The sequence below is a fragment of the Malus sylvestris genome, chromosome 15, assembly GCF_916048215.2.
Source record: "Malus sylvestris chromosome 15, drMalSylv7.2, whole genome shotgun sequence".
Taxonomy (NCBI): domain Eukaryota; kingdom Viridiplantae; phylum Streptophyta; class Magnoliopsida; order Rosales; family Rosaceae; genus Malus; species Malus sylvestris.
Window position 1 is genome coordinate 8,532,417 of NC_062274.1, and position 13,176 is coordinate 8,545,592.

Genomic DNA, 13,176 nt, shown 5'->3' on the forward strand with positions numbered 1-13,176 from the left:
AAGCCTAGATTAGCATTCAAATTAACCGAGCCTGGGCCAATCCATTGGGCTTTTCAAATCCTATCCACAAATTTCACTCCCAGCCCACAAGCCCACAAACAAATTCTCTACTTTTTTATTTCTTTTTATGCAAGCAATACAGAGGGAGCCAGAGTGGAGCATAGGACCTCGGGTTCTTCCATAAATGTCTTAACCACTTGAGCTCTAAAATCCTTGCCAATTCGCTTTCAGTTACGGAGTGGTCTCACCAATCTGTGCATAATTGAATTTAATAAAAAAGAAAATACAAATTTTTTTAGCATCATATTTATCGAATAAATCGTTATCCCATAAGATTGAATTTAACTTATTTTTCGAAATTACAAAAAAATAGAAAAGGATAACAAAAATTATCAAGAACTGCGACAATCAGTAGTCATTGCCTCTATCAATGTGGGAATATAATTTTAACAATTAATTGATAGCTAAGATCATGAGAAACAAAATGACAATGTTGCGTTTCCAATTTTCTGCAATAACCTTTGCGAAATGCAGCCACTTTGGTACACTTACATACCAAATCGAATGATTGCTCATCACAAAATGGGGGGAAATTTTTTGTAAGATATCTGAAGATGTTTCCGCACTCGAGCCGGACAACCGAACCCACATAACAATGTCTGCAAATGTCTTCTGCTTCCAATTGCAAAAAGTAAATACCAGAGACACCCCCGGAGTGAAAACTGAAACAAGAAACATGTAAAGGTAAGCATTTTGATGACAACTTCAGAACAATAATATGAGTAGCAAGCGGTGGAATGACGAGGTACTCACTGTGGACTCCATCAGTGTCACGGCCATTCATTTCTTTCTGCCCTTATCGTGAAGATTACTAGTGTTCTGAATGATATTACTACCTTCGGAATTGCTACAAGGGGTAAGGGGTGGGAACGAAGGGACAGCCTTCAATATGAACTTGCGGCCACTTCTCAAGCTCCCTGAAGAGCTTGCACCAAGCTCATGATTGTGGTTGTGAGGAGGAGAAACCCGTTTTTTATTGGGGGAACTAACTTTCACAGACCTAATAGGATTAGAACTGTCCTTCAGTATCTCAGGCGTTTCTTCATGCAGAATGTCATAAAGCCCGTTGTCAAAGTCAAGACCCTGAGAAGATTTCGTCCCACCTAACCGAGCCATTGGGGTGACTGGTGAACTACGCCAATGAAGAGAACTACTAGATGACAGACCTTGAATTCCAGGACACAGCTGAGCTTGTGAAGCATTTTTCCAATCACTTCTTGATGATGTGGAAGAAGCAGAGGCCTTTGAGTAAAGATCTGATAATGGGGTATTATGGCATGTAGTGGGGGCAGCGTCGTATCTTGTTGAAAAAGTGTCCGCTACTCCAATGTTGTCATAGTCCTCTCGCCAGTGGTAATAACCCATATCCGATAATTCTTTACTTGTCTCCAGAAGAATGCCACCTGTCTCTGAATTTCTCAGAGGGGATCTTGTTGATTTTTCATAAGATGATATGATGGTAAGATCAGATTCAGGTGATCGAAGGTAACTTGCAGGAAGGCACGGGGATTTTGGTATATTATTTGCATGACTAGACAAACAAGAAAATAAACAATCAAAATTAATTAGAATAACATTATGATTTAGCATTTCAGGATAATTGTGACTTCAAAATCAATGATTCTTACTCTGAGCAGTGAAATGATGGCGTCAATGGAGTGTGGTTGTGAGAATCATACAAATCAGTAGACAAAATATCTTTCTTTGTTGCCACCATTTCCAGCTTCTCATCAAATGTTTCCTTACTGGCTTTGTCACTAATCGTGTCTTTAAGCACACCATGTTCTATTGGAACATAATCTATAGAAAACGAGATTGAAGTGTAGTATTAAGACAAACAGAGTCCAACTGATCAACTTTTCTGACAAACAAATACTTGTGTGTAGTTCCAGATATCTTTCAGCAAAGCAACAATTCTTTCTAGTTTACTTTCACAAGCCTATTCTTTTAGGCATTATGCTTTAGATAAAAGTAACGTCTGATGAATACACTAAAATTATGTAATATTCTATGATCTATTTGTCAGGTGATTTCTAATTCTGTTTCTAGGTTGTCTATCAAGACCATTGATATGTGAAATCATGTTTCAACAAGTAGACAACACAACATACTAGACTATATGGCATGAATACACTATTCTATAAATATGAAGGGGACATTCTTTGTTATCCATAGTAAAACAAGTACACTACAAATGTTATCACATGGAATTGGGAAACACTGTTTCTTGGTTTAGAGGCTTACCTCCCTTTCTGCCATAAACATTTTTACATCCATCACACCGGCATCCACTGGAGCATCCAACATTGGCCTTTGAGATGAAGCAATTCATAAATGTAAGATGAACTGAAAAGAAAAGATAACAAACACTGTGGCATGGAAATATAGATAAGTATTCAAGACCTGATAGCATTCACAATATTTTTTCAAACACATTGACTTTTTGCAATTGCATCCCCTTTTGTGTCTTGCTGAGGCTGGTGTAAATTGAATTTCTTCTTCCTGTCACAAGCAAATACAATCGTTCAGTTTACAAGATTAAGGCATACCATCAGTAACTGAAAAGGGTTTAGTACCACAATTTTGTTGGAAACTCACTAGCTGTACAATCTTAGGAGCAAATGCAAGTGGATTACGGGCTTCAATTTGTTGTCTCGTCTCAAGAACCGTATCTTCATAATCGGGTATATTAAAGCATCCTTGGCAAGCACAAGTTTCGGCACAATAGACTCCAGCAGCAAAACAATCGCAATAACTGCAAAGAAATGTATTAAAATGTGACAAACAAATATGCACTTATAATATTGAACAAAAAGTAGATCAACTTACAGTTTCAAGCACTTGGACTTCTTACAGTTGCAGCGCTTGCACCCGTCACTATCTTTAGAGCTTGGTGTTTTTTTCCTGGAGGGTCATACACAAACACGTATTTGAACTGCAGACAGATATGATGAATGAATCTTACCACACTACATAAAAGACCATGCCTCTGACCTTTTCTTTTGTGAGCTAGATTGGTTCAACTCCATATAACTATCAACATTCTGAGAATCTAATTTGCTCTTCTCGGGTGGAGATCCATGACGCTCAAATTCCACAGTATGGGGAGACCGGGTGATGGAGGAGCTTGTGGCAATTGAATTCTCAGTTTCATCCCTCACATTCTCAGGTAAACGGTGGTTCACAACAGATGATGATTTCATAACTTGCACACCAATGTAGTGATCTGCTAATTTTATGGTTGTTGCACCACGAACAACGGGTGCAGCATTGACTATGCTATTTAGATGCAAGCCAATACCTGATGGTTTGGGAACAGTTAAAGGAGAGCTTCCACCATACCGAGGTGGCAATGAGGCTCCCATCTGTCTCTTGGAAGTTGCTGCATAAGGTACTTGCACAATCTCCAATTCTGCTGTGCTGGCAGGTGGTTCTGAATTGTTAACTTTCTCTACAGAAGAACTGTCTCCTTTTCCAGTGGCACAAGGAGGTGCCTCTTCAAACTGAAGGCAACGTCTATGCATGCCACCTTGGTCATTTTTGGCCTACAATAATCTTGCAGTTATTATACGAGAAAAAATTAATTATATCCTAGCAGCATACAGTAACTAAAAACTCAGATGAAATGGCATACCTTATTAGGAGCATGCAATATCATGTTTCCAATCATTCCCTTTGAGGTTCCACCAACCTTCTCTGTACAATCCTCATACACCTGACCAATCTGCAAACGTCCACGAGGAGATGGAGGGTTATGATCACAATCATCCTGGTGTCTACCTCCGATACCCTGTAACTTAAAATTTGGATCAATTGTAAGAACATGTGGAACAATCACATCCCTTGTAATCAAATGTCCTAGTCCTTTTCTTTATAATGTAAAGCCAAGAATCTGAAGTTACCTGATTATGAAAACCTTGGTGATACTCCCCATTGAAAGCATTATCGATGGATAAGCCGGATCCAACCTTTGGGCACTCAGAAGATGGCAACTCACCATCACTATGCTCTTTATTTTTCACAGGTTTTGCATCAAATTGCTTTCCGTCAAGGTCCTCTTTAGCCTTCTCTGGTGGTGCCTCAGATTCAGATGCATTGATAGATTCTTTCAAACATGGATTGACTGATTGACAAGAATTCGTACAGTCCATCTCCATGGGATCGGCTAAGTATTCATCGACACCCTCTGAGGAACTGTTGGTCTCACAGTCCTGAGTATCAGTAATCAATCCCATCTGCAATTGGGTGATATGTTTCCTGGAATCAACTGTACCATCAACAAACTTCCTGGCTTCATCATGTGATTTCGTTTTTTCTACACCGGATAATCGCGGGTATTGAGGCCTGGTAAAAATAATGAAACTGTCAAAGTGAGCAAATACGGAAACAACAAAGAGACTGCCGAAGAAAAAAACAATTGGAACTAGAATTTAATGTATACCGGACCTTTTCAGGAAACTTGTTTCCCGGAGTGTATTTATGCGTGGTGACGTGAACACAAGAGGAGGAGAGCTAAGTCCCGGGAACCCTTGCACTGCATGTGAAGCCTTCACAGGCTGTATTGGTGATAAATTGCTTATGTAACTGAAGACTGGTGACTCCTGAATTAGAGGAAACATATATGAATAAAAGATTCAATTTCCTACCAACATTGCCAATGCTCAATTCAGAAACAGAAATGACAAACTACTAACGCCTCGACTCAACGTTTGATCATCAATTAGTAGCAGAAAACCGATTGCATTGCACATTGAGAAAGACCCCAAAATCACAAATTCAACTTCTCCAACAAAACACCACTAAACCCTCAAATTCCAAATGTCCAAAACCCTAACTTTGACTACCCCTACAAAGCACCAACCCCACCAACCTCAACCCACAAAAATTAAACCAAAACCCACATCCACAAATCACCCATTTCACAAAAATAGACAATAATTTTACTAAAAAATCACAACAAAAAGGAGGTATAAATAAAGGGTAAAGATATACCTATAGATTAAAAAATTATCACAAATAAGGAAGTAAAAAAAATCCCTAATCCAAAAACAGAAAGATTGAAATTTGGCAGTAAAAACAAATTTACTTGAACTGGAGGAGAATCTGAGGAAGGTGAAGTGTTGTCTTTGATTTTGGGAATTTCAGGTGAATCCATGGTGTGAACTCGGAAGCTTAATCGAAACCCTAACCCTACAATTCTCCGCCTGCATTTTCCCCACTTTACTAACCTCTGGTGAGAAAATGTGAAAGTCTGAGAGAAAATGTGAGTTTTTACATTTTTCTTTTAATTTATTTTCTCGCTTAAAAAGAAAAATAAAAGAGAGCGGGATTTTAAAAACCAAGCGGGAATTGTAATTTAATGTTGATGTGGGCTGGTCTTAATGGGCTTGGTTTTAAATAATGGGCCGGATCCAAGCACTAAATTTGATATTTTTGAAACTCTGTTGGATATGCGCCTACAACTTAGGGCTTGGACATTATCATTATCAAATCTAATATCTTTCTATTAACAAGGTTCACTATATTTGCGTTGAGTTGATTAACCAAAGGGAAGCTCAACTTTGACCAGAATTTTGTTGATAAAATCTGGCCAGGATTTTCGATAAATGTAAGGACTCTTTTGAAAGTTGGACTCTGCATTGATGCTTTAATTCATATTTTTTACATAATATTTTATAATATTAGTATGAAAACTAATGTTAAACTGTGAGGTAGCAGCATCTAAAAAAAAATCCCACTTTGAGAATCTCATCAGCATTTCTGAAAGAAAGTTTGATATTGTCAAAGTCAATACACCCACCTCTGTGGTCATCGTCCATTCTTTATGCCAAAGAAGAAAAAAAAGTAAACAATTTTTTTATGTCGGAAAATAGGATATAGTAATGTTCTTATGCCAGAATCGCATATTTGGTTTTTTAATAGAAGGGAATATTTTTGTTCATTATTCTCAAGTGATAGTGATGTTCATCATCCTATTTATCATTAGATGATCTCAAAACTTAAACTATGTAACAATGATAAATAGAGTGATGAGCATTACTACCACTTGAAGGTGACGAGCAAAAACGCACCCTTCATAAAATGGCGTTTTACTGTAATGGCAGAAAACAACTATGTTTATGCACTATCGTACGAGTACTATACCTACCTATTCTCCTCTCCCAACAACTAACTATTTAACCTACTAGTATTATAACTTTACTCAAAAGTATATGCAGTAGTACTAGAGCTATACTCTTTTGAGTTTTAATTTTATTATTTAGTCGTACAGGGATTGAAAGATAAGAATTTTCTTAATTTGGTGAAAGTTAAGAATTATTCAATGTCTAAAGTTTAAGATGACTTTGAAAACATGTAGTTGTCAGTTTGTCACTATGTGAAGCGAATTATGTGTTCGATTCTTTGGCATGCAATTCTGTTGGATTCTATGTATCTTTAATATTTTTATCTTAAAAAAAAAAAAAAAAAAAAACTGTAATTTTTTGGGTCAACTGGTTTGTACAAAACTGTAAGCCGGTTTTGTGGGTAATTTATTGACCAATATACATAAATATATATGTATTTCTAGTTCAATCTGGCTCAGAATATAGACAACCTCAAACAGTTGACTAATGAAAATTATGAGGCTTCAGCTAGCTAAGCGTCTAGCTGGGTTTTCATTGTTGGATAGATCATAGCTGGATCTTCACCTAGATCTCTCTACTCTCTAGTTTCAAATAATCCATGATCAGATCTGCACCTTAATCTCTGTAAATTAATGGCCATGTTTCTTCCTCTTACAATTTTCTTGATCTCTTTCTCTTCCTTCTCTTCATCTCCATCTCTTGCAAAAGACACACTCACACCTGCAGACATGCTGACAGACAACCAAACCCTAGTCTCAGCCGGTGGAATTTTCGAGCTTGGCTTCTTCACCGAAACTATTTCGGGATATCACTACCTGGGAATTTGGTTCAAAGCTGATGCCACCAAGGTTGTCTGGGTTGGTAACCGCGATGTTGCTATATTGGATTCCTCCGGTGTGCTACAAATCCGGTCTGGGAATCTGCTTCTCTCTGACCGTCGACTAGTGCAAGTCATAGTCAACGCAGCAAATGTTGCCTCCTCACCCAACACAACTGCAACGCTTCTGGACACGGGAAATTTTGTGCTTAAAGAAGCAGATACAGGCACGGTCTGAGATTTTGATAGTATATCATTTCTATTTCCCCAATATTCCCCTTTTTAACATGTAGCCCTATTAGATACAACATTTGTTTTCATAGTATATCTCTTTCTTTTTATTGATCAACTGTTATTAACTTTAGTACTTTTATATGCCAAAATTCTATATATAATATTTTCAGACATTTTTGTGTTTTCAGACCCTCAGAGATTTTTGTTCGCATATCTAATACGTCGGATTTCTATCCGTAGGTACTGTTATATGGCAAAGTTTTGATGTACCAAGTGATACATATCTTCCTGGGATGGAACTAGGGTTGTTTGAACTAAACACAACCCAGCCAAGCTATAACATCCTTGTTTCTTGGGCAAGCCCCCAAAACCCAGCTCGCGGTCCCTTCACTTTAACCATGGACCGGATCAACTTCACAAAGCTTACTGTTTGGAGAGGAGATGGACGCCAGATGGATATCGCGTTCTGGGATGGACAACACCTAAGGTTTATTTTTGACAACACAACTGAAAATAATGACTACACTTTTAGGTACCAAACCATTGATGAAGAAGCTGCCTACTACACTTTTAGCAACAATAAGAAGTACGACCTCATATGGTTTGTCATGTCTTCAACTGGAAATTTGGACCAGTTTTTTTTGGCGAACGGGAATATTTGGTCTGTGAGTCATGGTTTGTGTGAGGACTCGAGCGGGGGTAATACTGGAAAATGTTTGGTGACTTTACCATCTATGTGTGACGATGGCGATGATTTTTCTGTGATGAATGGTTCGTTGCCATCTACGTCTAATAATGGATCCATTTATATGGGTACTAGTGATTGTGAAACTTTGTGCAAGAGCAATTGTTCTTGCACTGCATTTGTTGCGGTTCAGGATGGTCAACCAGTTTGTCAACTTTATTATCAGAGTAAGAAGGATCTTTTGAAGATTGTTGATGAGAAGGGCACTGGGATTATTTACATTCGTGGTGGTAGTACTTCTTCAAGTGGTAAGTAGAACTATTAATGTCTTAAATTTAACTGACCAAACCAAAAATCCCTTCTGTTTTGATTCGAGAGAGAGGTTGAGGGTTTTGACTCATTCCTTGTTCCGAAAAGAGAAGTGATTTCCACGTACATATTTTCTTCCTCAATATAGCTGTATTTATTTTCAGCCTTCTAAATTGAATAAATAAATAAAAATTTAGGAATAGGAACAAAATAAGGGTGTGCAAGATACAATCAAAAGTTTGGTTTTTTTTATTATATGATCTGTCATGTTATATTATTAGATTATCCCAGATTAATTATTCACATTAGTATAATAATAACAAGACAACTACTTTAAGTACAACAGGACATTCCTATACGTAGTATATGCTAGTTTGCAATAATTAATAAGGTAACATAAAAAAAATATATTAGTATATGCTTGGATCATGGTGACAACCAAATAGCGAATTTATATTCTTATCTTGGTGCATTGTTTAATCAACATGTAGTTTTATTCAGAAACGTATTAAGTACTTTGGAATTCTTTAGTTTTCTTGTTCGACTTTATGTAATTAATCAATGTATTTTAATGAAAAAAATATGCGAGACGACTATATATATCGATCATAATCACAATATATAACTTATATATTATTCTGAAAAGATATTCTTGTTCGATAGCGTATAGCTGCAGTTAAAGGTTGTAACTTGCATATAATATACACCTTCAAACAAAAATTTGTACATAATAATATACGCATGAAACGATTCCAGTATTATAAACAGACTTTGGAGGTAAATTATATCCTGCAAAATAGAAAGGTCTATTGGAGAGATCTCAAACTCGGTCAAGAAGACATTGATTTCAAAGGGTTTAGGAGACTAGTTGGTTAAGACAGTGTGTCAACCCGCTTGCACTCAAGTTCAAATCTCTCTCTTAGTAGATGGTGGGATTTAAGCAAATTTTTTTATTCCTTCAATTTTGTAACTTTTGTTAGTGTAATTTAACACTTACTAGCAAAATGTTGGCATTGTCTTTCACTTTTCAGATGGTAAAAAATTGAAACTCTGGCTGGCTATCGCAGTTCCTTTGGCTTTCCTCTTGATTCTTATGCCAATATCATTATGCTGCTATCTGCATTATGGAAATAGACTTCAAGGTTTGATCAGTTTATGTGATTGTAATTAGCTAGGTTGCATTGCTCAATGTCCGTAATGATTGACACTATTTTCCTACTTAATGTAAGCAGGAGATGAAGCAAGGAAACAAGAAGAGATTATCAATTCGGATCAAGTGAGATTAGTCCAAATTGGTTCCACCAACGTGTCACCAATTCAATATAACGAAGCTAGAATTGTGAATATGATGGAATTAGGCAGGCAAAAGGATCAAGAACTACCCTTGTTTAGTTTTTCTACCATACAAACTGCGACCAATGACTTTGCCAAGGCTAATAAACTGGGTGAAGGTGGATTTGGCCCTGTTTATAAGGCAAGCCGTCAGTTAATACACAGCTTTACATAGCTAATCATAATTGTATTCGTCTTTGTCAAGATTAATTTTTTGAAACCTTCAGCGTGCTTGATTTTTATATAATGAAAATTATCAATTGCAGGGTTTGCTAGTGGATGGGAGGGAAATTGCAGTGAAAAGGTTGTCCGAAATTTCGAGGCAAGGTTTGGAGGAGTTCAAAAACGAAGTGTTAGTTATTTGTAAGCTTCAGCACAGGAATTTGGTTAGGCTTTTGGGATGCTGCATTGAAGGAGAAGAAAGTATATTAATTTATGAGTATATGCCCAACAAAAGCCTGGATTCTTTCATTTTTGGTTTGTGCAGTTTGATCTTTTAGCTATTTACATGTTCTATATATGTTTAATGTTGGTGTTATAATTTTTTCCGTATTTTCTCATTGATTTTGTTCGATTGAGTGCAGATTCAACCAAACGGAAGCTTTTGGATTGGAGAAAGCGCATGAACATTATTGAAGGGATTGCTCAAGGCATCCTGTATCTTCACAAATACTCAAGATTAAGGATCATTCACCGCGATTTAAAGACAAGCAATATTCTCTTGGATAGTGACATGAACCCTAAAATATCGGATTTTGGCATGGCAAGAATTTTCGCAGACAGTGACACTAAAGGAAAAACAAGCCGGGTTGTTGGTACATTGTAAGTTAAAGGTTTTGCTGCATGTTATTTTCCCAGAATTAACATAATGCTCATACACCACTATTGGTCTTGATATAAATGGTCTCTGTACCTTTTTCTTTAATTAATTCAGTTCCTAATGCATTTAACCTCTGATTTTAGTGGTTATATGTCTCCTGAGTATGCCATGGGCGGCCTCTTTTCCGAAAAATCAGATGTGTTTAGCTTTGGAGTGATCTTATTAGAGATCATAAGTGGCAAGAAGAACATTGCCTTCTTTGAGGCTGATGATCCATTAAACTTACTAGGCAATGTAAGTAAATTCTGTAAATGTGGCAATGTGTGTACTAATTTTTTTTTTATTTACAATTTTTGAAATTAGGCTGTGTATTTTAGGCCTGGAGCTTGTGGAAAGAAGGCAAGAGCAAGGAATTGATGGATTCGACATTGTCTGGTTCTTGTTCGAGTAATGAAGTTACCAGATGCATTCAGGTGGGTCTTTTGTGTGTGCAAGAAAGAGCTATGGATCGACCAAACATGTCGGATGTTGTTTCGATGCTAAGCAACGAAACATTTGCTCTGCCTCTTCCTAAAGAACCTGCATCTTGGAGTCAGCTAAGTTCCGCTGATGCAGATTCATCTTCAAGTAGGCAAAGACATCAATCTACAATAGATGTGACGACTTCAACAATACATGCTAGGTAGCAAAGGCTGCTGTTTGTTGTAGAGTTTAGTTCACTTGTATCAATGTTGTAATATATCATATACATATATGTTTATCAACATCCCGCCATGTTCGGGTGTCCATTGGTAGACAAATCCAATTGAGTGGAGACTGCATCTTTGCAGGCCAAAAATAAATTTATTTGATTGCTTTTTTTGAAGATTTTAGATAGACCGCCCAACGACTCTCTAATACCATATCGGTATTATCTTATTGTACAACTTGTACAGCATACATCAGTGCATGTGTGAGGGTTTAATCATAGTGCCATTAGAAGTGGAACATTTGCTAGATTGACATGTACATCTTATCACCTGCATAGTAGCGCATGTGTGAAATTTTGTCACGAAAGATTTCTACGCCATTTTGAAGTGGAATCATTTAATATTATGTAAAAAAAATTCACATTCAGATCATTGCAGGTGTAGACCATAACTTTACCACAAAAGGCTTTGGTGTCATTAAAAATGTAATCATTTATCTATACTATTATTAGGAAAACCCTCTTTGACAATCAAAAAATGTAAAATTTCCTTTATGCCCTTATCAATCTTGATAAATTGAATAATAAACATAAAAATTAAGGATAATATAGTAATTATACCAACTATTTTTAATCTGATTTTTTATATAAATTTTTTTATTTCTTATATTTACACAACGTTGCGTGTTGACTCCATCTAGTTATATGTATTGTAATTTTTTTTTGTCCATTTTCCAATTTGAGATTCTTGTATTCTTCAACATGACCTCTCACGCGAGACCATTGCATAGTTGCACACATGTGCAACTTATTCTACGTTGGTCATTTAAGTGCAACAGTAAGACAAGGTAGTAAACTCCATAGTTTCAGCAAGTCAAAGTAAATACTCAATTTGGATGCAGTCAATTAACATGCTTTGATATCATATTGTTTGGGCCCAAAATATCAGTTTGGGCCGAGTATAGAATTATTCTCGGCCCAGAAGGCCTTACGACAGGGTTAGCAGGGATCGTTTAGTTCTGGATCGGTTAGGTCATGGGCTTCCAAACCTGGGTCGGTTAAGTCATGCTGCATGACGAATCCTGGTGCAATGAGGAGTCTCAGCAAGATTCATAACCCGGAAGTGAATCCAGCTCAATAAAGGACTAGGTTCACAATTATAGTGAAAATAGGACTGGTCGAGTTAGTGTTTGATCAGGAGAAGAAGTCCTAATCCGAGTAGGTTTTTAACTCAACCTTGAAGGTATCCAGTGCTATAAATAGAGGAGGATGTACATCGTTCGAGGCCCTTCCAATTCAACACACAACTGCCCTGCGCAAATTCTCTCAACAACTTTGAGATTTTTGTTTTCTCTTTTTGCTGACACATCTTCCGTTGGCATTAACAGCACTGTGAAAGCAACCGGTGATATCTTAAGTTGGCATAGATAGCTCTGTCGCCGTAGAATTAGCCGATCTCGCAGCATCTTCCGTTAACATCAACAACACTGCGGCGATGACGGTTGGTTACCTATCCAAGTCTCGGTCGAGAAGGATTTCCGAATCCTTATTGATTGAGGTCATCTCATTAGCCTTCTTGGCGAAGTGAGGTGTTACAGTTTACTGAGTTCGGCGCATTGCACGCCGAGTTATTTTATGATTGGATACTCTCAAGTGGGATTTAGAGTTTGACATTCAGACGGCCGAACCACGTTCACTATTAAGACTTATATTCGCTTTGAGTATTTGTGCCCTTACACTTTGGTGTCGATTCGGCGTGAGTTTACTCTGACGAATAACATCACTGTGACCGAATCCGACGATGACGATTCGTGAACTTCGTAAAAATAGTAGCCTTGTCTTCAGGTTCGAGAACCCAAGAGGCCGAGACGTCTTCATTCCTCGGTCGCAATCGTAAGACGCAGAAGTCAACCGCACACCCAACGCAACATCAACAAATTTACTCCTCGGCCGAGCTCGGCCAACGAGTTGGCACGCCCCGCATTCATCGAATGATGTAGTTAGCTTATAGATTACTCGGCCTGCGTGCCGCGTACGCTTGGTAGTTTTTAGGGTCAGCACATATATATCAAGATTTCACATAAATAGAATGTAATTTTTTTTACG

At 37.4% G+C, this 13,176-nt stretch overlaps 3 protein-coding genes across 5 annotated transcripts in view; 1 reads left to right on the forward strand and 2 right to left on the reverse strand.

Annotated features, from left to right (window-relative positions):
• LOC126603268 (UPF0481 protein At3g47200-like) overlaps nucleotides 1-13,176 on the reverse strand; it is a 92,411-nt gene that overhangs the window by 48,955 nt on the left and 30,280 nt on the right. The window lies entirely within an intron of this gene.
• Nucleotides 285-5,348, reverse strand: LOC126603264 (CRC domain-containing protein TSO1-like). Of its 3 annotated transcripts, none has more exons than XM_050270052.1 (12): nucleotides 5,147-5,348; nucleotides 4,507-4,661; nucleotides 3,963-4,404; nucleotides 3,695-3,850; nucleotides 3,055-3,605; nucleotides 2,890-2,964; nucleotides 2,659-2,815; nucleotides 2,464-2,562; nucleotides 2,305-2,371; nucleotides 1,689-1,860; nucleotides 814-1,591; nucleotides 285-672 (listed from the first exon to the last, which is right to left on the reverse strand). In XM_050270052.1, the coding sequence occupies exons 1-11, from the start codon at nucleotides 5,213-5,215 to the stop codon at nucleotides 841-843; spliced, it is 2,694 nt and encodes an 897-aa protein (XP_050126009.1). In that variant the 5' UTR covers nucleotides 5,216-5,348; the 3' UTR covers nucleotides 285-672; nucleotides 814-840. The 3 variants fall into 3 exon arrangements, with proteins under 3 accessions (XP_050126009.1, XP_050126010.1, XP_050126008.1); XM_050270053.1 differs by having other exon boundaries at nucleotides 285-675; XM_050270051.1 differs by having other exon boundaries at nucleotides 285-722.
• Nucleotides 6,665-11,247, forward strand: LOC126603266 (G-type lectin S-receptor-like serine/threonine-protein kinase B120). The gene is made up of 8 exons (XM_050270056.1): nucleotides 6,665-7,229; nucleotides 7,477-8,229; nucleotides 9,262-9,372; nucleotides 9,460-9,704; nucleotides 9,829-10,039; nucleotides 10,147-10,384; nucleotides 10,526-10,676; nucleotides 10,760-11,247. The coding sequence occupies exons 1-8, from the start codon at nucleotides 6,818-6,820 to the stop codon at nucleotides 11,066-11,068; spliced, it is 2,430 nt and encodes an 809-aa protein (XP_050126013.1). The 5' UTR covers nucleotides 6,665-6,817; the 3' UTR covers nucleotides 11,069-11,247.